Below are 22,057 nucleotides of genomic sequence, written 5' to 3'. Positions count from 1 at the left end.
TCTGAGAGAGCAGTATGCTTTGGATTGATCAACTCCCTGGCAAGAATGAAAGACAATTTTTCTATTAGGCATTTGAGTACACATCCAGGGGTTTCTAAAACAGAACGAGATCATGTGCTTTCCAAACTAAAGACTCAAAACTGTTCTCTTTAACACCCCAAACATACCAATTGTAAACGTGGGGAAACTCTCAGAAATGCAGATACAGGAAGTCATAGAACATGACCTGATGCTAAAACTGTGGGCTAAATTCAGTGGTATTGCATCATCATGTAGTGCTATTTTGGGGAGTTTGAAGTTGGATGTGGCTTTGATAGAATCAAAAGGTAAGCCTATCTCATTGCAGATACTGACCTATATGAAAACACATGCAACAATATAACATCAAGTAAACCATGATTTTAGTTAATGCAGATTCTGAAATCTCTGATCCTGATAGGGAAGATTAATAGGAAATCTCATCCCACAGTCAGTTCAGTCTGGGAGAACTGTATATAGTTTTAAATGTGAGAGGAAGATACACCAGTTCTCTCTATTGCATCCTGAAGGTCAAATTCTTTATGCCAGTGGGTGTAATTGGCTCCTTGCACACAAGGTGTCCACCTAAAGATCTACCCCCTTTATCTTCCAGCTTCAGAATAGTGTAGCCAGTTAATCATGATAGTAGCTTAATGCCACTATGCCTCTCAGCTGTGCCCAGACTCTTACACATATTACAAGACAAAGGCAGGCATGACATTTATTTTTAGCTGGAGAAAAAGGTAGGAAGTGTGACCTCACATGCTTTTCATCTCAACTTTTCAGATGTCGATCAACAAGTGTGAAAAGCTTTCCCTAGCTATGCTACTGCTGCATAACAGCAGGGCTGTTCTGGGAGATGTTAAGAACTAATAAGAAAATGCAATACTGCAAATGAGGAAGCCAAGAATTACTTCTGCAAATACATGCATAGATTAATTTACATGTTACTTTTGAATCAATTCTTCCAAGACAAATACTTTTGGTCTTTTAAGTAACGCAGTTTTGCCAAAAATCTGAAATCTTAGAAAGTACTCTAAAGTATCTTAAAGAAATTGTGTTGTTTCCATCAACTAAATGGCTCCCTTCATTTTTTCAACTACATTTCATCACCTAAACAATTAGATTAGTACTTTTGTTTAGATCAGAAGTGGGCTATAGAATGTAAACCCCCCACTGTTCCCACTGACTGCATTTTGGTTCACATTGCACAACTTCAGAGTGAACAAAGTGGTTTCCTTCAGGATGAAATTCAACCAGAGATTGTGATCTGGGAGCACTGCTAATGCATACCAACTAATGAACGGCACCAACTCAATCCACAGAATCGAACTAGAGCTGAATAGAGCACGCCTGAAACATGTTTAGATGCCTCAATACCAACTGACCTGCTCCTATTGCCCCTCTGCCTTTTAAAACACACCTAGTTTTAATAATTGCTTGCAAGTTTCATAGCAGAAAGGCTTCTTAACAGAAATTAAACTACTGACTGCTTATCCAGTCTCAGAAATTGGACCTGATTTCAGATGTTTCAAAGCTCAGAGCTGTTTGATCAAGACTTCTGGTTCAATTTTCTATAAACCATATCAAAGAGAATAACTGTGCAGCTCAGTATAGTCCCGACTTGTTTAAAAACGTGTACTTGATTTAAACTCCATTTTATGGGTCTCATCCCAAGGACAAGACTATTATTTTTCTAGTGGGTTCATACATTTAAAAATTAAATGGTGGGAAATACAATGTTTGCTGGCATGTATCCAGCAAATTTTCTCTCTGAAGGCAACCATGCTTTGCAGGTTTACCCATTTCTGTTTCTCTTTTTTCCTCCTGTCATCCAAACAAGCTATTCAGATAGCTTCTTTCAAAGAGTTAACAAGAAATCTCCACAAGCAGATTATTCTTTTTTTCTAAGTGCATGAAGTTTCGAAATACAATGCTTCAGCTTATGGTCAGTGGCATCAACTAAAGTCTTTGCCTCCACAGCATATGCTGAATAAAAAAATGTTACCTACACAATGAGTTCACAAAGGATTTTGTTTCTATGTATGGTAAAGCACACATTTGTTTTAGTGTTTTCAGTTGCATGCACTCCACCTAATCTTTCCTCTCTGCACAACAGAGCATAATCCAAAGACCAGCAAAGCTTTTACTAGTCTTGAAAGATTGTATATTATATTACTATGAAAAATAATGCTCTCTTTGGCACAAGAGAGGACAGTTGTCCAAAATGAACCTTTAAATAAATACTGGTTTATACAGGGCAAACAAAATTACGGCTGTGTTAGAGTGACAAATCACAAAACACAGAAACTGTAGAAGAGTTAAAGATTATTACTTTTACTCAGAAAACAAAACATTCCCTAAATACCAACAGGATTCTGAGAGGAAAAATTACTTGCAAGGTTTTCACAATTTTTCTTTCATGTTTCTGTTCAAAACCAGATTTATATAGATGACTCATTCTCTGTATAATTATTTTTAAAAATAGTATATTCTTGATTTGAGAAGTTTTTAATTATACTGTAAAAACAGGAGTTTATAGAATGTTAAATATTAATTAGGCCAGATAGCCAAGGAGATATGAATGGAATAATATGTTCAATGGCAACCAAAAAGAAAACAAAAAAAAAAACAATGGTTAATACATGCAGCCAATTGTCTATACACATTCAGGCCAGAACCAAGTTTCTGTATTACAACAAAGAGCAATGTTCCGATTTTATGCAAAACCTATAGGGTGTCAGTAGCAACACTTTACACTCCCGGCACAAAGCACAGAAATATCCAGTTCATCTGCAATGAGAAAGGAATCTGAGCTTCCCAGTACCAGCTTTGCAGGGTAACTATGAAGTGCTCACAGGCTGTAAACAGAAAGCACAGGAATAGGTAATTTTCTGTGTGGAAGTGTTAATCCCAAAGAGAATCTATGACTGCACAAATGGCAATCATTCTTTCACTCTACTTACAGTCAAAATATCCTTTTCACATACTGACAATTCCATTTGTGTAGAAGTCATTCAATGAATGAATTCAATAATAAATGAATGCTATTTAATAATCATGTTTCTGAATTAAATTTCTCTATTATAATTGCCAGTGTCACAAATAATTCTCACCACTGCTTTACTTTGTGCAGTTTGGACTTCTGACATTTTTACTTCCATATCTTGCACATTTAAAAAAATTGGGGGTGGAATAAAACCGTCAAATATGAGACACTTAACTAAGACACTTATTCTGGCTTTCTAGTATTTTCCAAGAATTGCATTCCTTTCTGCTATTTTACTGTTGCAAATTCCTTCAATTTCATTTTAATTTCACTGCAAGACTATCCCTATATTCCAAATCATGGTCATGTTTATAGAGAGCTTCTGTTCACTGCTCCAGATCTCTTGCACCTCTTTCAGCAAGCCAGGTCAAAACTACACACAAGTAGGATGTAGAAAGTTAAAACGCTACTTGTTTCAAAATTAAATTCTTCCACTGTCTACCTTACCTCATCCTACAAGAAAAGTGTATATTACAAGATCAAGCAGAGATGGTCCATCCAATTCTATCAGCCACTGTATTGAGAATTAAAAGAAATTGGTAGCCCACAGTTTAAAATTTAGACTAAGCAGACAAGGTAGTTACAATATGGAAGTGAAAATGGCATGATGAGTTATATAAACATTTCTTCACACAAGGTTAGTGGACTGAAGTTAAAATAAAGAAGCTGTAAGAACTGCAAAGTGGGAGAAATGCACAGGTAATCACTCAGCACAAAGAAAGAACACACAGTGTGCAAAAACTAGTCATACACCAATATGCCAGCAAGATCTTTTATCAGCTGATCCAATTACTGGTTGGCTCCTAACAATTTCTCTCTTCCCTAAGTTAAAATTAATTTAAAAAAGAGTAAGGATCCTGTATTGTATTAACAGGACTAGTTTTTTTAACTGATGCTTGAGTATAAATTAATGTATGGCTACACAATCTCTGGAACTTCAGAAGACTCCTTAATCCTACCAAAGTATAATTCTAAAAATATTTACTTGTTAATTCTCTGACTCATTGGTCATCTAAGTGTTTCCATTCTGGCTTGTTAGGAGATTCTTCTCTATGAGCACATGCACCACCCAGCTCTGGTAATGGCCTTCCCTACATATTTCCTCTTCACTGTTTATTAACAACTGGCCTTTCTGAATCCAGAGCTACTCTCACCCTTGACAGAGTATGAAAGTGTAGTGCTTCAGAAGTTACACACTGACACACAGTGCTGTCTTTCCTTACAAGTCCACAGAAATGGCAACAAGGTAAGTTCCCTTATTAAGTTTGAAGTTTTAATGACGCGGTGATATTTTTATTTGAAAAACATGCCTAAACACAGATGGGGCTTTTGATGCCTGCAAAAATTACAGCAGTTATTATCCTGCTCTAGGCAGAAGTAAGGACTGAGTAAAATATGCTTTACACTGGTAACATCTGGGCAAGTAACAAGCTGTCACATCAATCATGGGTCTACTATGGCATGTAAGGAAAAAAAGCAAAACCTTTGAGGCAATCAGAACACAGTGTTGTACTGAATCTCACTGCTGTTTGCCGAAAGACTTTTCATGGCAATTAAATTTCCTGGAAACAAAGCCTCCTCCTGAGTACTGAAAGGGCTCAAATTCATGTTCTCACCGCAATACAAGACATAATACAGAAAAGTAGGACAATCCCTTTTTTCCCAAAATTCCAAGGTCAGATAAAAATGTTGTGTCTAATTTTGTACTTAATTTACCAATAACAGAGGACGCTGGATACATGGTACAAAATAATTAGTAGAGCAGCACAGTATGAATAGTTACACTCATACAGATTCCTATATGAAAGTGGGCAAGTTTGCCAACAGTGTAATACCAGAATCCTCTTCTGAATTTCTTTCTTAAATGACTGCCCTTGATACTTCAGACATTGCTGGAGAGGTCAATTTACATAAACAGCTCTGACTCACACATTGCCTCTCAAGCTAGAGAATCAAACTGACATTTCCAAGTATTTAACGGATTTTGTCTCTATGATCACCCGGTCAGACCCCAATGACTCACATACTTCTATATTCACTCCTATCATGTTTCAATAAACCTGTCAAGCTTGCACCTGTTCAAGGTTGGTGGAACACGTCTACTGATCATCTCACAATAATCAACAAGCGACAGCTGTGCCTGTAGCCGATTCTAACATTTCTAGCATAATGAGTGATGTAGATAAATTTCATTAGCTGTTCATATTTGGCCCATATTTCCTTAAGAAGATTCATGAGGCCATAAAGACCTGAGTCATGCTCTCTCAAGACAGACTGCCATCTGACACTGCAAGTTATGAGAACAATGGACTGCTTCAAATACATCTTTCTTCTTTCCTTTCTCGTTCCTTTTTTATTAAAACCAGTCATCAAATAACTGTTGCTGTGAAAGCTTTCTTTAGGGAACAGACAACCAATGTCAAACACCAATTAAGGAAAACAGGAGTCTTCCTTGGCACTTCTTGAACTTTCATGTTGAAAGATCAATGCCAGACATTTTTCTAAAGCTTTAAATTAGATGAAGTTGAAGCATTTTGTAAAATAAATCAGTACCTAAGCAGTATTTTAAGGGTTCAGAATGTATTCAGCAGTTTTTAAGAATATACCAGCTCTGATTCTATTAAAACTATTAGCCTCTATATGCTTATTGGAATCATCATAAAAAGCAAATTAAAGAAAAGAGAAGGAAGAGAAGGAAGAGAAGGAAGAGAAGGAAGAGAAGGAAGAGAAGGGAGGGAGGGAGGGAGGGAGGGAGGGAGGGAGGGAGGGAGGGAGGGAGGGAGGGAGGGAGGGAGGGAGGGAGGGAGGGAGGGAGGGAGGGAGGGAGGGAGGGAGGGAGGGAGGGAGGGAGGGAGGGAGGGAGGGATTCTCCTCACATCTTTAAGAAAAAACAATTCACCTTCATTTTTAGAGAATGTCTCTTCCACATTAAAATATCTACCTTTTAAAAAGTAAGATGAAGCCTTAACTCAGACTTAACCCCCCCAAAAAAGACATTTTGAAACTCCTTTACTGGAATTTGTTCTACAGATTATGTATTCTTCCTGAGGCCAGGAATAGACATTCTTTATAAAGAAAAAATAAAAAAAAGGTTATTTGTCATTTTTTCAATCAGGCTTTACCTCCATATCCAACTCACTTATCCAAAAAGCAGAAATTATTTTCTCCTAAGTAAACGAGCAATTACTAACTTTCTTTCTATAACTTTCTTTTTGCACCAAAACCTTTAACGCTAGATTTCATACTAACCTGCTGCAGCAATTCCCAGCTTAAAAGTGGTCCAGTCAGCTGCCCACAGCTCTTAAGCAGTGGGAGATGAGTGGGCTGCTCTGGTCACCACATGATCACAATAGCATCTACATGGTCCCATTCAGAAACTGATGTCAAAGCCATCTTCTGGGGCACACAGGGGATCTCCACCACTTGTACACAAAGCCTGGGACTGTGCCACCAGAGCTCTGCAGAGAGATTTCTTTCCTGTTCCTGACTTGGTAGCCACAGAAGTCCTGGTCTGGCAAGCTCAATGAAGAGCCTGTATGCCCCAAGTGAGAAGAGACAAAAGCAAATGGGAGTTCTTGAAAGTTACTCTCAGTACTCTTCATCATACAACGTGTTGGACATCATCTCTTCACAGATTTCACTGTCCCTGTTAGCTGGCCTTGTAATGGTGATTTTACTCTTGTACATACCAACTGGTCACTGCAATTTTTTCATGACTTCCATTTAGTGCATGGCTTGCCTTTCCTTACAATGGAAATGCTGGCATTTTATCATATCCCCCCTATAATTTTAACTTTGATTTGCTCCTGCATATTCCATGAGATTTTTTTTTTCTTCCTTTTTTCTAATAAACTACTGGTAAACTTAATTTATGAAGTCTAGGGAATTCCAGAATATCATCTTTGAAGTGAACTTTTGGCTTATTTTTCTCAACTTTTCCTCCACTTTTTACTCTCTGTTCACCATTAAAAACTGAGGCTGAATTACCATGTGTATAATCTCTTCCAAGCTTGCTCAACAGTAGGAAAATTATTAAGAATGTTTCAAAAATCCTTTATATTTTAAATCTGCAATATAATTTGATACTTTTTGGAAGTGGGTTTTTTGGAGGCTGGGTTTTTTCCCCCAAGTGCCATATTATTCTTCAAAATTAGTAATACAATCTCATAACTAATTACCTTGTCTTTACTCAGATAACTGCATGCCACTAAACAAATCATGTATTTCAGAATCCTTACTATGCCTTTCCTCATTTTACTTCTCAATACTTCTTGAATTTTGTTCACTTACTGCTGAATTTCTGGCAATTTCCTGATGCACAGTGTTGCTCTATTGCATCTACTCCTGTCCTTGGTTTTCAGTTTCTTTTCCCTCCACATCTCTTGTGAATATTTTTGGGTGGTTTTAATAAGAAACATGTTGTAATGGAGCTGCAAATTAGATGAGTTTTTATGTTAACAACAGATAACTATGATATTATAGGAGAGAGCTCATGAGAGAAGGAAGGACAGCTACATAAATCATCACTGGCTGCTAAAACAGAAAAAACTAAAACTGACTAAACCAATTCTTCATTTTCAGATAATTAACTAACAGTCTCACTGTTCTCTGTGATTTTGTGCACTGCTTAACTTCCTGGAATGTCTTTCTGCACTGGAAAATTTTCCTGTATTTTGCATAAGAAATCAAAAAAGAATATTCATTATTTTTCATTGGTTTTCTTGTTGGCAAAACAGAGGGTCTCTCATGGGTCAATATCTGGATGTGCAGTTATAGAAAATGAAGTGCACAATGTAGTTTATTGCTAAAAAAAGCAATGTATTGGTCTTGTTTCAGATAAAGATGTACATCTGAATTTTGCAATGATCCTATTGTTTTCAAGCCAGGACTTCCATTATGTTTTCAGGTCAAGACCTCCATACCCATTCTCTGTTTGTCTCAAATTTGGGACTAAACAATTTTCTCTATTTAGGAAGCTGTCATATTTTCAAAGAGCTCATGTTGTTTACTTACAGCAAATAGGAGCTGACAACTCCAGGTTGTTGTCCCTCCTGGTTCTTACCAACTTTTCAGGAATCTAGGAATATCACAATACAGATAAGCAAAGAACAGTCTCCATTGCACACAACCCCCACGATGGCACAAACATGCAGCAAAATACCATGAAGACATTTCCAAGTAAACATTCTATTTCAGGGTAGATCTATAATTTCATTATTTAGAACCCTTATGTGGTTTGTAAACTGATAGTATATCACAGGACTAACTCTCTGCCTGGCTGAGATTCACACACATACTTCTGGTAATGCTAACTTGATGTGTATGTCAATTCCTGCCACATATAATGGCAGAACTTGTGGTTCTTAATGGTTGTGTCCTCATTAATAAAGATGCAATATTCTGAGAAATTTCCACAATTTGGATGGTTTGTATCAGAAGCTGATTAATTAATTTAACATTTATTCAATTCAAATGGTGAATTATTCTTGCATCACTAGTTCATCCCTCTTTCTCCTTGGAAAAAATGCTTTCTGCTGTCCCCCAGACCTTTCATGGTATAGTATGTTTTTTTACAACTTAACAAACATTTTGTATGTTACCTTTGACAAAACAGCCCAATAAGAACAAAAAAAAGTCCTACTTGATTTGCTAGCCTAAGGACAGGCTGAAATGCCTGACTCAAAGATGAAGACCAGTAACTGTTAAAAGCCATTCCTGAAAATTTAAGGGCAAATTTCTCCATCAGCGACTCCCAGTAAAGGTTTTAATTCTAGTGAACACAAAAGCACTGAATAAACACATCTGAAGACAACTTTGTCACTAATCTTAGACCAGGATCCATAAAATTCCCCAAAACTGTATGCAAGGGACAGATTTTTAGTGACAGATTTTATGATGTATTTATTATGGATTGCACACATAAACCAAATTTTTTTTTAATTAATTAAAAAATTAAAAACAAAAATACATTATTTCTTCTTTGATAAGTAGCTAAATATAAGATTTATGTTCGTTGCTGTTGTGTAATACTGCTGGCCTAATTCCAGACACTAAACTCTTCAGCTGTCCCTCAACAGGTGTAAAGTGGTTTCACTAACTTTGTACTTCTGCAAAAACACGCTAGGTCTATTTGGAGACCTTGAAAACCTTATTACCATTCTTCGAGACTGAGGGTCATCACCCCACTTTGACTCTTGTACCTACATAACTGCAATTACCCATCCAAAACGATGCTCAAATCGTTTCAATGACTCTGTCAGTCTGCAGAGCTATGATCCTCCAATTCTATATTCTATTCTATTGATCCTCCAATTCTATAAACACATGGAAACTTTCAGCATCAGCACTGAATGACAAGCCCCGCAACTGAATATTAAAAAGCCCAAATTTCTTCAACATCTACTACCACTAAACTAGACAAGCAATTATATTTCAAAAACCTGGGACTACGCCACCAGCATTCTGTTGAGAGATTTCTTCCCTGTGAGCGGCCTGGTAGCCAGAGAAGTCCTGGTCCAGAAAGCGTTCTGCAGAGTTTTAATTATTAGATTACAGATTTTGTTAAAAGGTTGTGTTTGATCTTGTTCTTTCACCAACAAATCTGCCAGATCTTTAGCTTTAACGCGGTTTGCTCTGAGGGCCAAGCGGGCCGCACGGATCGGCCGCCGGCAGCACTGAGGGCAGCCGGGCAGTGAGGGCTGCCCGTGGCCTCCCTTCCCAGCCTTCCTCCGCCACCCTGCGGCCGGGCCCCGGGGCTGCTGATCCACAGCGGAGGAAAACGGGGCGGAGGAGAGCCTGTGCTGCAATGAAGGGCTGTCCCGGCTGGCCCTGAGCGGCGCGGTGGTGCCCCGAGTGCCCCGAGGGTGCTGTTGTGCCCGGTTTGCTTCGCCTCTTTGCAGGAGTCACTCGTGGCGGAGCCCCGGCTGCTCCCCAGGGCCGCTCCCAGCACTAACGCTCCTGTGGGTGATCCCGTCCCGTGCCAGGAACGGCAGCAGGGCTCAAACAATCCCGGAGCAGGGGAAAGGAGCAATGATGTCTTTCCTCAGGCTGAACAGCTTAGAAGGATAAAAAAGAAAAAAAAAAAAATTATGTGCATACCTACCTATATATATATATGCAGTGTGTACAACAAATCTCTTTTATTTTTAATTCACTGGTTGTAGTTCGGAGCTCATTTTGAGTGCCATCGTCCGAAAGCTTCAGATACTTAAATTAACGAATGTTAAGTCTGCCAGCAGAGGGAGCCAATTTTATGCCATAAACATAGGGGGGAAACATTTTTGAACAGAAACATGCCTGGTCTTTTTTACATTTATCAAGTCAGAAAAGAATGAAATATAATAATTTTTCTGTGCCATCTGTATAGCATAATTTTGAAGGTCTCTGTGACCAATATAGCCTTATCATTTGAATTTCAGATGAGAGCAGGAATAAATTTTGAAAGCCAAGTTCTTCCCCCTTTTTAAATAATTGATTTATTCACTTCTTCATTATTTTAGACAGTAATAAACAACTGTGCTAATCACTTTTGATAGCATATACAAAACAAGAACTCAGAGAAGCATACTTTATCCCATTTAAAGTTGTTATGCTTGTAACAAGTCTGCTTTTTGGTCCACGAGGATGATGAAAAATCAGTCGTTCTTTATTATTTATGACATCCTTAGATTTTTTTAAACTATAATTACACGTGGGTCAGCAGAATGCCTTGAGTAAGGATCAAATGCCTCCTTTCATATCACCTGGCTGAAAAAAAGAACTTCTCCAAGTGCCAATTTACAATATAACTGAGTTAATGAAAATATTTTTTATGCAGAAGCATGTAATAATATTGAATAGCAGACTGCACCATACTTTTGTATATATATATATATATATATATATATGTATATATATATATATATATAACACCCCTAAAACCCCCAAATATTCCTCAGATTTCCAATGGAAATGTTAAGGAAAATTTTAGTCATTATTTTGAGGAATTCTTAGTTTTAAATGTTCTTTCATAAGTCTGGATTTTGAGGAAAGGATCTTAAAAATGTGGCAGAAAAAGTGAAAACACTAAAATGAGCTGTGATGTGGCAAAAAATAAGGAAATTCCTATGTCACTTGCAGTTTATAGTGGTAAACTCCAAGCCCAGAACTGGTGTAGGGATTGTTACAGACAAAAGAGCTTGGGCATCATTGTCAATAAGCTTTCTAACATAGATGATTGAATCCAGCACTGTTTTTTCGTGAAACATTATGTCCACCAATACTGCAAGAGCGGAAAATTTCAGTTAAAAAACATTGTGGGATCTGATTAGTTTTTTGTAATCTCCAAGTACAGCTAAACCCCAGTCTGCTGCAGCTACATTTCTAAGTACAGATGTAAGCAGTTTAATCAAAAATAAAGCAATTTTTCCCATAATAATTTATATAGCAGAGAGGGAAAAGGTGCAGTATCTTAGGAAGTACATGTAACCTAAATGTCTGGGAAAACAATTTATAGTGTGAAGGATAGGGAGCCTGGAGCTCCCCATGGGAGCCATGGGATCACCAGTACTGTCAGCCTGACAAGCCTGACTTTCTGGCAGCTAACTTTTCTGAATAGATTTCCCTTCTGAAAGATCTCAGGTGCTTCATCTATGAGGCCAACCACCCAGCACAGTAATAAGTCTGCAAGCATTTTTGCTTTCTCTTTTGGAATAGTTACGTTTTCCTTGCTCTCATCATCTTCCTCAGATGAATCAATGTCAGTCAAATAAATCAAAGGTAAAGAACATAATAGAAGGAAAATTGTGATTAGCAGAGCAAAGCACTAAATGACTGATGACAGAGTTCCAAATTGAAGAGCTGGAAACTGGCAGATTAACAGATGTTATTGTATTAGTTATTGTATTAGTTATCTGGAGTCACTGAATAGATATTTATGCGTCATAAACCCATTTAAAAGTGAAATTAAAGTTTAGTCTAAAGGGAATGGCATAAATTTAGCATCTTAAAAAAAAACTGTATCAAGATGAAATGCTCTGGGGAATGCAATATTATCCATTTAGATTTTAAGAAACAATGACATGATTTACCAAAGTATGGATATGATCCAGTATCGATATCCAACTGAGACGGACAAAGACTCTCTAACCATTTAAAGTCATAGAGTTTATGTTTAATAACAGTATTGGGCCGGTGTGCAGGGTCACCCCTTAATGCCCACAGCATTGAGTACAGGTGAGTACAGGATTTTTACTTAGAGAAGTATTGAATACAAATACATCTTCATAACCCAGTTACCACCCACTCTCCGCTTCTTATGCTAATTAGAAAAAAAAGCAATTAAACATGCAGAGTTTGTCCTTTGAAATGAGTTAGTGGTCTTTTTATGAGTAGGGATCATGGAAGGGAGGAAGGGATACATATCTTCTTCATTCTGAACTTTCTACCTTTTAAATGCAAAGTGACAAATGGGCCCTTGGCTGGGCTCCTTGTTTCCTGTCTTCAATGAGTTTCCAATGTACAATTTTGAAGTTCCTTATCAGATTCCCTGTTTCTCTTCCCAAGTCCAGCTGAGTAAACATTCACATCTGGCATAGTTAACAATTAACTTCTAACCTTAACAAGGCTTCTCTGCCTTTAGTTTTAGCAAGGCCCATCCGTTTATTTTAATTAATCTCAGCACAGCCTACTCCATTCCAATTAGTTCCAGCAATGTCAATTCCCAATTAAAACCCCATCTTCTCCAAAATCCAAAACTCCTTAAGGTTTGCATCTCAGACACTAATCAGCTAATGAAGTGTGTTTTTATGTATTCCTCATACAAGCTCCAGGCTTTATTTCTTATGCCCTCTAAGCCCTGCAGAGATCCTTCTTTTCTCTGTTTTCATTTTCTGCACTGAATGCTTAGCTTTGACTCTGAATTGGTCTCAACTGCAGGCAGTTTATTTATTTATTCTAATTTTTTCCTTACCCTAGACCAAAACTGTTCTCTGGCTGCCATTTTTCACTACATATGGTGAACATATACAGGATAAATAAAACCAGTGCAAGAAAATTTGCAAGTTTTCTTATATTTATGAACTTAGACAAGAAAAGGAACAATAGGGGGTTTATATAGCATCTAGGATAATGTGGTCCCATTCTTCTGAGAACTTAAAAGTATTACTGTGCTTTCAACTGGAACTGTTTGGTCACAATTGCATTCTTGGTTAAGATCTCCAAATAAAAAATGAAGGTCAAATCCTGAGTGGTAGAACCTTTGTGAGATACAGCCAGGTATCTCAAAAAAAACCAAAACAAAAGCCAAAAAAACCAAAAACCAAAAAACAAAAAAAACCACACCCACACCAGTAGATGAAAAATATCTACAGAGCCAAGAGGCCTTTTTTGCTTTTTGTACTGCCACACTGGAGAGCAGCCTGGGGGGTGATGGGAGACTGGGAGGAGACACAGCCAGGACTGGTGACCCCAACTGACCAAAGGGATATTCCAGACCATGTGACACCATGCTCAGTATGTAAAGTGGTTTGGAGCGATGGCTTTGTCCTCCCAAGTCACTGTTACTGTGATGGGGTCCTGTGCTCCTGGGGATGGCTGAACACCTGCCTGCCCATGGGAAGCCAGGAATTCATTCCTTGTTTCACTTTGCTTGTGTGTGTGGCTTTTGCTTTCCCTATTGGACTGTCTCTATCTCAACCTGTGAAAAACGAGGTTCACATTTTTTTTATATAAAATTTAAAAAGTTTAATAGAAAGACAGTTAGGAGATAGAAATAAAGCAAAATGTACAAATACAGCTGGGTGCCTCAGCATTCAGCCAAGAGAGCACACCTTACTAACAAAGGATTGTCCCTTAAAAACAGTCCCCTAGTACATATTCATAAATTCTTATACATGATTCAAACATTCCTCTTAAGTTTTAGATGCTCCTTTGTTTAGCTTTAACTCACCCCCTCCCTGATAGATCAATCTTCTTGGCTCCATTGAGTCTCACATTTCCTGATAACAGAGGTTCAATAAATGCTTCCCTTGGAGCACTGATCACAGCTGTCTCCATCTGGATGAAATAATCTAAGAATGCAAGGGTGTTTCTGATCTTTTCAGTCTCTAGGCTCCATGAACCAAAGTAGTTCTTTATTTTAATACTATGCCACAACCTAACATATGTATGTATTATACCACTATTTCTAAGTTTCATCAATAACAGAAATAGAAGGAACTATATTAATACAGTAAAGTTTTCTAACCTGACATATATATATATATTTATATATATATATATGTAAACATTCATTTTAATATTTGCGAAAAGCCAATAATATAATATGTATCTACAATACAACCCATGAGTTTTCTGGCTTTTACCCTTCTGATTCTCTCCGCGGTCCTGCTGGTGGGGTACTGAGTGAGTGGCTGTGTGAAGCTTGCCTGCTGCCTGGGGTGAAACCACCACAACTTCCAACACAAAGCTCTGAGAGATGGGTATCACACATTAGCCCTGTCTGGCTAATGAATAGAAAAGCTGCAGCAGCACAGCACTGGAAACACATCTAATGATATTTTATACATTTTATTATAAAAACCAATATGCTGAAACACTGTACGATGGAAGGGTGAGCTGTATTTTACTTGTGCTTAGCATGTGGAACAGACAGTATGCCTAAGTTTTAAAGAGATCAAGTTTTTCGTTGTTTTGGGGGAGGGGTTTTGCGACGTGTTGGTTCACACTGTGTGAAATGCACCATCACTTCATAAGGCTCAGTGCTGTTCTTCGACTGTTGGGAGATCTCGACACCGAGTAAGGAACTGAAGGGCAGGCGACAAGAAAGAAACAACCCGAGCTGATGGAAAACTGACCCTTGGAAACCGGTTTAAGGGTTCCCTGTTTGAAGCTAGTTAGCATTATTTGTGAGGAGGACAGAAAAAAATTTTCGGAAATAAACAGACCTGGAGTTAAATTCTACATCTTAATACACAGAGCGTTTATCAAGGGATTAATGGGGACGACTTTGGGACCTGGATGTGGCCAAGCCTGGCCTGGACGGAGCAGTAACGCGAGGCAGCAGCCGGCCCAGAGGGACTCCGGAGCGTCTCCCCATGGGTTTGCAGAAATGCGGAGGAAATAATACCATCGTTTGGCAGCAGGGCGCTGGTCCCAGACACACTGCGCTGAGCGCAGCCATGGCAGCCCAAGGAGAGAACGCTCAGCCCCACGCACTCCTCGCCGAGTGCCGGCCGCCGGCAGGCACGGCAGCACGGCAGGGAAGGCGGGTGATTGCGGGGTGACTGCGGGGTGACTGCGGGGTGACTGCGGGGTGACTCCGCGGCACCGCGGCCGCCCCATGCGGGCCGAAGGGGAAGCCTCGGCCCCGGGCCCGGGGGAGGCGGAGCCCGCCGGCACCACGGGGCGCTGCCGAGCGCGCATGCGCCGCCAGGATACGGCCGGGCCCGGCCCCCGCGGCGGCGCTGACGGACGTGGTGAGTCCGCCCCTCCCCTGGCCGGCCCCCCTCTCCCCGTCCCCGGGGGATGGATGCATGGATGGATGGATGGGTGGAAGACTAGGTAGGTAGGCTGGTGGGTGGATGGGTGTCCTTTCTCAGCGCGGAGGGGAGCGCCCCCGCTCGGGCAGAGCTAGCGGCGGGGCCGGGCGGGCCGGGCCGGTGTCCCCGCTGCCGGCTGCGTGTTCGGCCGTGGCGTTTGGGCCTCCAGCCGCAGGGCTACCACGGGGGGAGGTGCTGAGGACCCGCGATCCCCTTTCTGCGGGGCCCAGGTTGTGTCACACGGGCGGCCGTGGCGCCGCCCGCACTGATGCCTTGCTATACCGCCTGCCATTCTCCATCGCCCTTGGGGGACTCAGCTTCCCTGGCTTGAGTCAGGGATTTGTTGGAAGAGGTCATCATAATGGTGCGAGGCTCTTCTCGGTGGTGCCAAGCGATAGGACAAGAGGCAACGGGCAGGACCTGATGCTCAGGAAGTTTCACCTGAACACGAGAAAGAGCTTCTTTATTGTGCAGTGACAGCTCTGGAACAGATTGTCCGGAGAGACTGTGGTCTCCCTCAGTGGAGATATTCAGGAACTGTCTGGACACAATCCTGTGCAGTATGTTCTAGGATGGCCCTGCTTGAGCAAGGAGGTTGGACCACATTACCCTAACACCAAGGTTGTGGTTTGGTCCCCATTATGGGCCATTCACTTAAGTGTTGCACTCGTTGTCCTTGTGGTTCCCTTCCAGTTCAGAAGGTTCTGTGATTCTCTGACCCCCTGTGGTCCTTTCCAGCTTCACCCATGCTGTGATTGATTCTATAATGTCCACGATGAGCCACTATCAGAGCTCCTTTTGCAGAGCTGTTCTTCTTATTCATGAACATTCTTCTCACATAGTAATAATTCAAATAAAAAACGTCTTTTACATCAGCCCAGGCAAACATTTTTTTCACATTCTGGCTGGAGCTTTTGTGGGTCCCATACTCCAAGACCCTATTAATGAAGATAACTGTGTTATCTAAAATACTTCAGGATTATGCTTCAGGAACCAAACTGTTTCTTGGCACTCCAGAATCACTGAAACATGAAAATCCGTCACCAGCAGATAAACTGTAGTAGATGATTATATTTTAACAGTCATGCATATTTTGCATATTTCTCTTTAGAATGCTTTTAATGGAAAGAAAATTAGTCCTATGTTTTGAGTTTTTTATTTCATGAGTAGCAATGGCATTGCATGTGTCTCATACTTTGTAAGCAAACAGTTGTGTAATAAATCTTTCCAAAGGGTCCTAGTATAATTATTTTTACTGGTGCTTGGTGGTTTTTTGGAGCAGTTAAAGCTGTTAAGCATTGTTTCTGTGGACTGTTACACTGAACAATGCCCACACTCATCTGTCACCTTTTGTTCCTCTCTGTACTGCCACAGCTGTTTTTGTCTGGTACATTGAACTTGATGGGGGATTGATCTGTCTGAAAAACCCCTCTCTAAATAGAAGGGTGTTTTTCCATCTGCATGAGCTCTCTGGTAAAGTTCATGTTAAAATATCTGCAGTGAGCAGTTAGGAGGACACAGAGCAGGGACTTTGGAAGTGGGAAGAAACAGCTGGCTGGTCTCTATGGTGGCATAAGCAGCTTTCCTGTCAAATATGAAACTCAGCCTTAATTCTAGAGGTTGTGTAAGTCACATCATCCCCACTTTGTTTTTTCTCATTTCCCTGAAACTGTGGTTTCCTAACTCATGAATGCATACTTGCAGATGTGCCTAATTATCTTTCTGCTCAGTTCTGTCCTTGCTTTACTTGAGCTGGAAGAATATGTGTGTGCGTGTGTGTGTGTGTGTGTGTGTGACTGTTTATTATGGGAAACATTTGGATTGAAACAATGAGAAACAATGACATTTTTCCTAAAGTATTTCTATATGGTAGAAGTATAGAATTACGGCTTTTTTTGTCGAAGTAGGAGATGTGTTCCTAGGTGTAATTGAGGCGCTGGTTGCAGTGACTGTGCACTGCTGCACCACGCACTTCCATGTTTATTCACTGGCCTTCTGTAACCTGAGCAGCTGCAGTGATTGCTGTTGTGCTTACATACTGTGGTATAACAACAGTCAGTTGTTGCTTGAGAGAAGACATGTTGAAATGGCTGTTCATTTTCATTGCTTTTTTTTCTCCTTAGGTAATTCTAGAAGCTATGGATATACTCTTCAGAATAAGAGGAGGCTTGGATCTTGCATTTCAGCTTGCAACTACTGATGGTGTGTTTATAATACTAATAGATTTCTTAATACTTATATGAACTTTTATTAAGAAACTGTTTATTATATTTATTTTCTTGGCATTTTACAAGGTGTTAAGTGCTTACACACAGACCTGTAAAGATTTTTCTTTATCTCCATAAGTTTTCTGACACTTTTTTCCACCCTGTGTTTTTTGATTTAATTTGAAATAAACTTTACATTGACATTTTTAATTTGCATATACTTCTTACTTATGGATATGTTATTGGGATCATTTTTCAGCTTGAAGCTGAAGTTGACCTTAGAATTCTAAGCAAACCATAGCTTTAAGTTAATGGATTTTATTATAATGGGACTGTAGTAATAATGCAATTTTGAGACTGTGGTCCAATCTGTGCAGAGAAATAGAGAAGGGAAGCAAGCTAACAAGTCACTCTACTGAATTTAGGCAAGGTTGACTACGGCAATTCCATGTGATAGCAAGGGACAAGGCATTAAGGGGCTCCTGTAGTCCTCCATTGTTACGGTAAAGTGACGTTCTCCTCAGAAGACCTGCTCAGGGTGGCCCACCTGATCAGTGGCCATTGGGCTGTGATAGGGTAGGATGGGGAAGAAGCCTGTTTTGAGCTCAGCTCTTGTTCATTCTGCATTTTAAAAGGATGTGTCTCTAGCAGAAACACTGATTTCCATCTAGTGAACCTTGATAAGGAATTTGGGCTTATTTGAGTTCATGACGTGGAGCAGAAGTGTTGAATAGGTTTGCCTAATCCAAAGCAGCATTTTGGGAGTTGCATCCTTAGTTGGGTTATTTGACTTTGTCTACAGTGTAGTGAATTGTAACCACAGTGAAGCAGAGCGGTGTTTGAATTGTCCAAGTGCATGGTATTCACACCTCTTATTGGGTAAATATGGCACACTGCTCCTTTTGAAGGGCAGTGAGTTTTTTCTTTTGGAGCAATTTTCCTTTGGCTTTTCTAGTAATGTAATTTCTACAGATTTCTAGTACAAAAGTTATCTAATAGTGACCAAATTTAAGTTCATGCATCAGAGAGATACAGCATAGTCTTTGATAGCTTGTTAGGCTTTTTTAACTTACTGTATTCAAAGTAATGGTTTTTAACCTTCACAGTAAGGAAAAAAATGTGGCTAATGTGCCAAAGTTACTCTATCATATCCAATAGTGTCATATCCATTATTGGTTCAGGTTGTAAGATGTGGGTAAAACACCTTACAAGCTCTGAAAGACAGCTGTACGTACCAGTAATAAAGATTCAGGCAAACCTGACTGTGGCATACAGGTTTATGTTGGCCAAAATTTGGTCCTCAGCTGGAATGCAGGCCCTGCTTTTCCAAAGATTTAGTCGGGTTTTGATTTGTATTTCTGAACAATGGTATGAGGTCAGAAACATGTGAGTGACAGATTGAATATTTTCAGGATTTTTTCAAAAGTCTAAATATACATAAAAGTTTGTACGTAAAAGTTTGTTTGCAGCTGTAGGCTTGGTTAAGACTTACTAGATGTGGTGACAGCAGAGTAGATTATTCTCCTGGAAGTTTGACAGCATCTTAGAGAAACAGTACACTCTTGTTCAGGGAGGTGAGTGTGAATGTGTGAGACAGACCTGCTAATCGAAATCTTAACTCAGTTTTGTTTACCTGGTCATTTCTCTGATCATAACAGCACTTGCATTTTTATTCCAAGTCAAAACAATTTTATTAAATGTATGCCCAACAGCTATAAAAAAATGGTGAGGGAATTTTCTCTGCTAATTATGTCATTACTGTGTTTCAGAGGCATCAACAAAAAAGGCATTAGGATATGTTTTCAGTGATCTAGAAAACAAACTATCCTCAGAGTTTCTTGTGTTCAGAATTTGCCACAGTTCAGTCTATGTGTGGCCTAACAATGGTATGACTACAGTTCCAGAGCTGACTGATGAGTCTGCATGTAAGGAGATAAGACGATTTATACAGTAAGTATATTTAAAAACAGGACTGGGGGGCGGGGGGAGGACAGCGGGGGGAGGGGGAAGGTTAACAGATTAATTTCATATTACAGAAATTTCTCCTTCTGTTGATAATTCAGATTTGATCAAGATGATGAGACCAAACGAAAGCTTGGCAAAAAAAAGGATAAAAAGTTACAGGATACGGTATGTTTCTAACATATAAGACAAATTATCATTTAAACATTTTTGGACTTGCCCTCCCTAGGCCTTTCTGTACACAAATAGGCATTGGCATGAATTTAAAGAAGGCTTTTGAAGTCATTGAGACTCAACATGAATGCAGAAATCCACCTATGGTAGATCAGCACATAAAAGTTTGTCTTTAATATTACCAGATTTTTTTAACCCAAGTATTTAATTACTGAGTTTGATACCAAATATCTGCAACCTTACTTTTGCCTTCTTAATTCATGTGTGGTTGGAGATGTAATATTGATGTCTTTATACTCTGCAGCAGCAGATAATCAATGTAGACCTCATGCTGGAAATGACATCTTCATTAGCTGCTTTGGCTCCAGTCATTGAAAGGGAAAAGAAGGAACACCACTACATAAATATGACATTACCAGTTGATGTTGTTGTATCTGTTTCTCCAGAAGAACCATGGGGAAAGTAAGTGTTATCGTGGACGTGGAATTTTTCAGCATAATTTCTGCTTTTTCTTGAAATAATGAAGTAAAACTATATCATTCATCAGTTTAATGAAAAGTATATAGTATTTTTGTGGTGTAATTTTAACTGTGTAAATAATAAAAGGTCATGTAGACAGCTGTTAATAATCTTGAGACATGATCCTTTTGCTGTCTATAAAAATTTCAGTTTATCAATGTCTGACAGATTTGATAACTCATAACCAGTGCTTAGCAAGGAATTGAGAAAATCAGGAAAGCGTTCTAGAAATGTTTCTATGTGAGGTGTATAAAAGTGAGAGCTGGGATGTACTTGATGAATCTTTGTAATCTCATCCCTACATTTGGGGCTACAGCAGGGTTGGTACAGATGGAAAACATTTGACTCTGCCTGTGTATTTTTTCCTTACTTTTTTTCCATAGGATTTGACTCTGAATGATGCTAAATGGAGTGCATAAAAAGCAAAACAAAACCATTTGATTTTTATTTTGGCAAATGCTCATACTGATTGTGTTTTTGATAAGAGAGCAGGGTAGCCACATTTGGGAGGACTGAATCACTAGGGACTCGTTTCTGTGTGTGGACAAGCTTTGAGTAAGGGACAGTTGGGCTCTGCCTTTCCCTGTGGGAGCAGAAGCATTGAAGTAGTGCAGTCATCTGACCAAGTCAGACATGCATTTAAGTATTTTATAACTCACAGCTGTGAGAAAAAATGATTCACAATCATTTGAAATATTCTCCCTTGAACTTTGCAGGGTACAGAATCTCCTAGTGAAAGCAATTCATGGGCAATTAACTGACATGGAAAGATGTATCATGAAATATGTGAAAGGAACATCAATTGTGGTGCCAGAACAATTTCATTTCATGTTACCAGGAAAAAATCACCTCATAACAGTCTCATATCCTACGGGTATTTCAGATGATCAGCTGGAAAGTTACAGAAAGGTAAAGCCAACAAACCGTAACAGAATCTAATTTTTTATTTTTAATTACTGTAATTGAAGCAGTGGTAAGGCTTTCCATTTAGTCAATGTCAACAGCAGATACTGCTGTTGTTTAGATTTATTTTTATTATAACCAAAGCAGTATACTGAATGAAGAAGCTTGATTTATTAAAGTTATTTTCTAGAATATGCCAGATTTCATTTTTGTAAGGGAACAACAGAAACTCTAGAAGTACATAAAATTTGGTTGATAAATATTTTCTCTAAATTATACTTCCACTACAGTATTCTTTGAATTTCTCCTTTTTTTTGTTCTTCTATGGTAGAACATCAGCTTACTTTTGATGTGTTACTGCATTCAGGTTTTAAGAAATGTCCTGAAAGGGGTAGTATTGGTTTCTTAGTTTTCGTTTCTTTCTTGGGGTTTCAGTGTTGTGGGGTTTTTGTCTGTTTGGAGGGGGCTGCTTTTTGTAGCTCACAGCTGACCAGGCTTAGCTAGTTTTTAGCTTGTTTTTGCCTTTGGGTTGGCACATCTAGAAAAAATAATATGGATAAGGTGAAAGAATGCCAAGATGTGGCAATCCTTTCAGACTGAGACTGATACCAGTCTAGGTCACACAGTTTCATGTACTGAGAGCAGGGAAAATATATTCTGCAGTTTAGAGGCATAGAAGCTATGGGGACTTTTTCTGCGTGAAGCAT

General features: G+C 39.2%; 1 protein-coding gene across 4 annotated transcripts in view; it reads left to right on the top strand.

Annotated features, from left to right (window-relative positions):
* The first annotated feature begins 15,470 nt into the window (after nt 1–15,470).
* The window catches only part of UFSP2 (UFM1 specific peptidase 2), a 15,695-nt gene continuing 9,108 nt past the window's right edge, over nt 15,471–22,057 (top strand). The window contains exons 1-7 of one of the 4 annotated variants that reach the window (XM_058837354.1): nt 15,505–15,607; nt 17,086–17,209; nt 17,709–17,787; nt 19,562–19,742; nt 19,856–19,922; nt 20,233–20,390; nt 21,164–21,356. In XM_058837354.1, the coding sequence (XP_058693337.1) occupies nt 17,180–17,209; nt 17,709–17,787; nt 19,562–19,742; nt 19,856–19,922; nt 20,233–20,390; nt 21,164–21,356 (708 nt within the window). In that variant the 5' untranslated portion in view covers nt 15,505–15,607; nt 17,086–17,179. Of the gene's footprint in view, nt 15,608–17,085; nt 17,210–17,708; nt 17,788–19,561; nt 19,743–19,855; nt 19,923–20,232; nt 20,391–21,163; nt 21,357–22,057 lie in introns of those variants that run through there. The other 3 variants (XM_058837357.1, XM_058837356.1, XM_058837355.1) reach the window with 3 other exon arrangements.

Source organism: Poecile atricapillus, chromosome 4, assembly GCF_030490865.1.
Source record: "Poecile atricapillus isolate bPoeAtr1 chromosome 4, bPoeAtr1.hap1, whole genome shotgun sequence".
NCBI lineage: Eukaryota > Metazoa > Chordata > Aves > Passeriformes > Paridae > Poecile > Poecile atricapillus.
The sequence above is the reverse complement of the archived record's forward strand: the minus strand, read 5'-3'. Positions and strand labels throughout refer to the sequence as shown.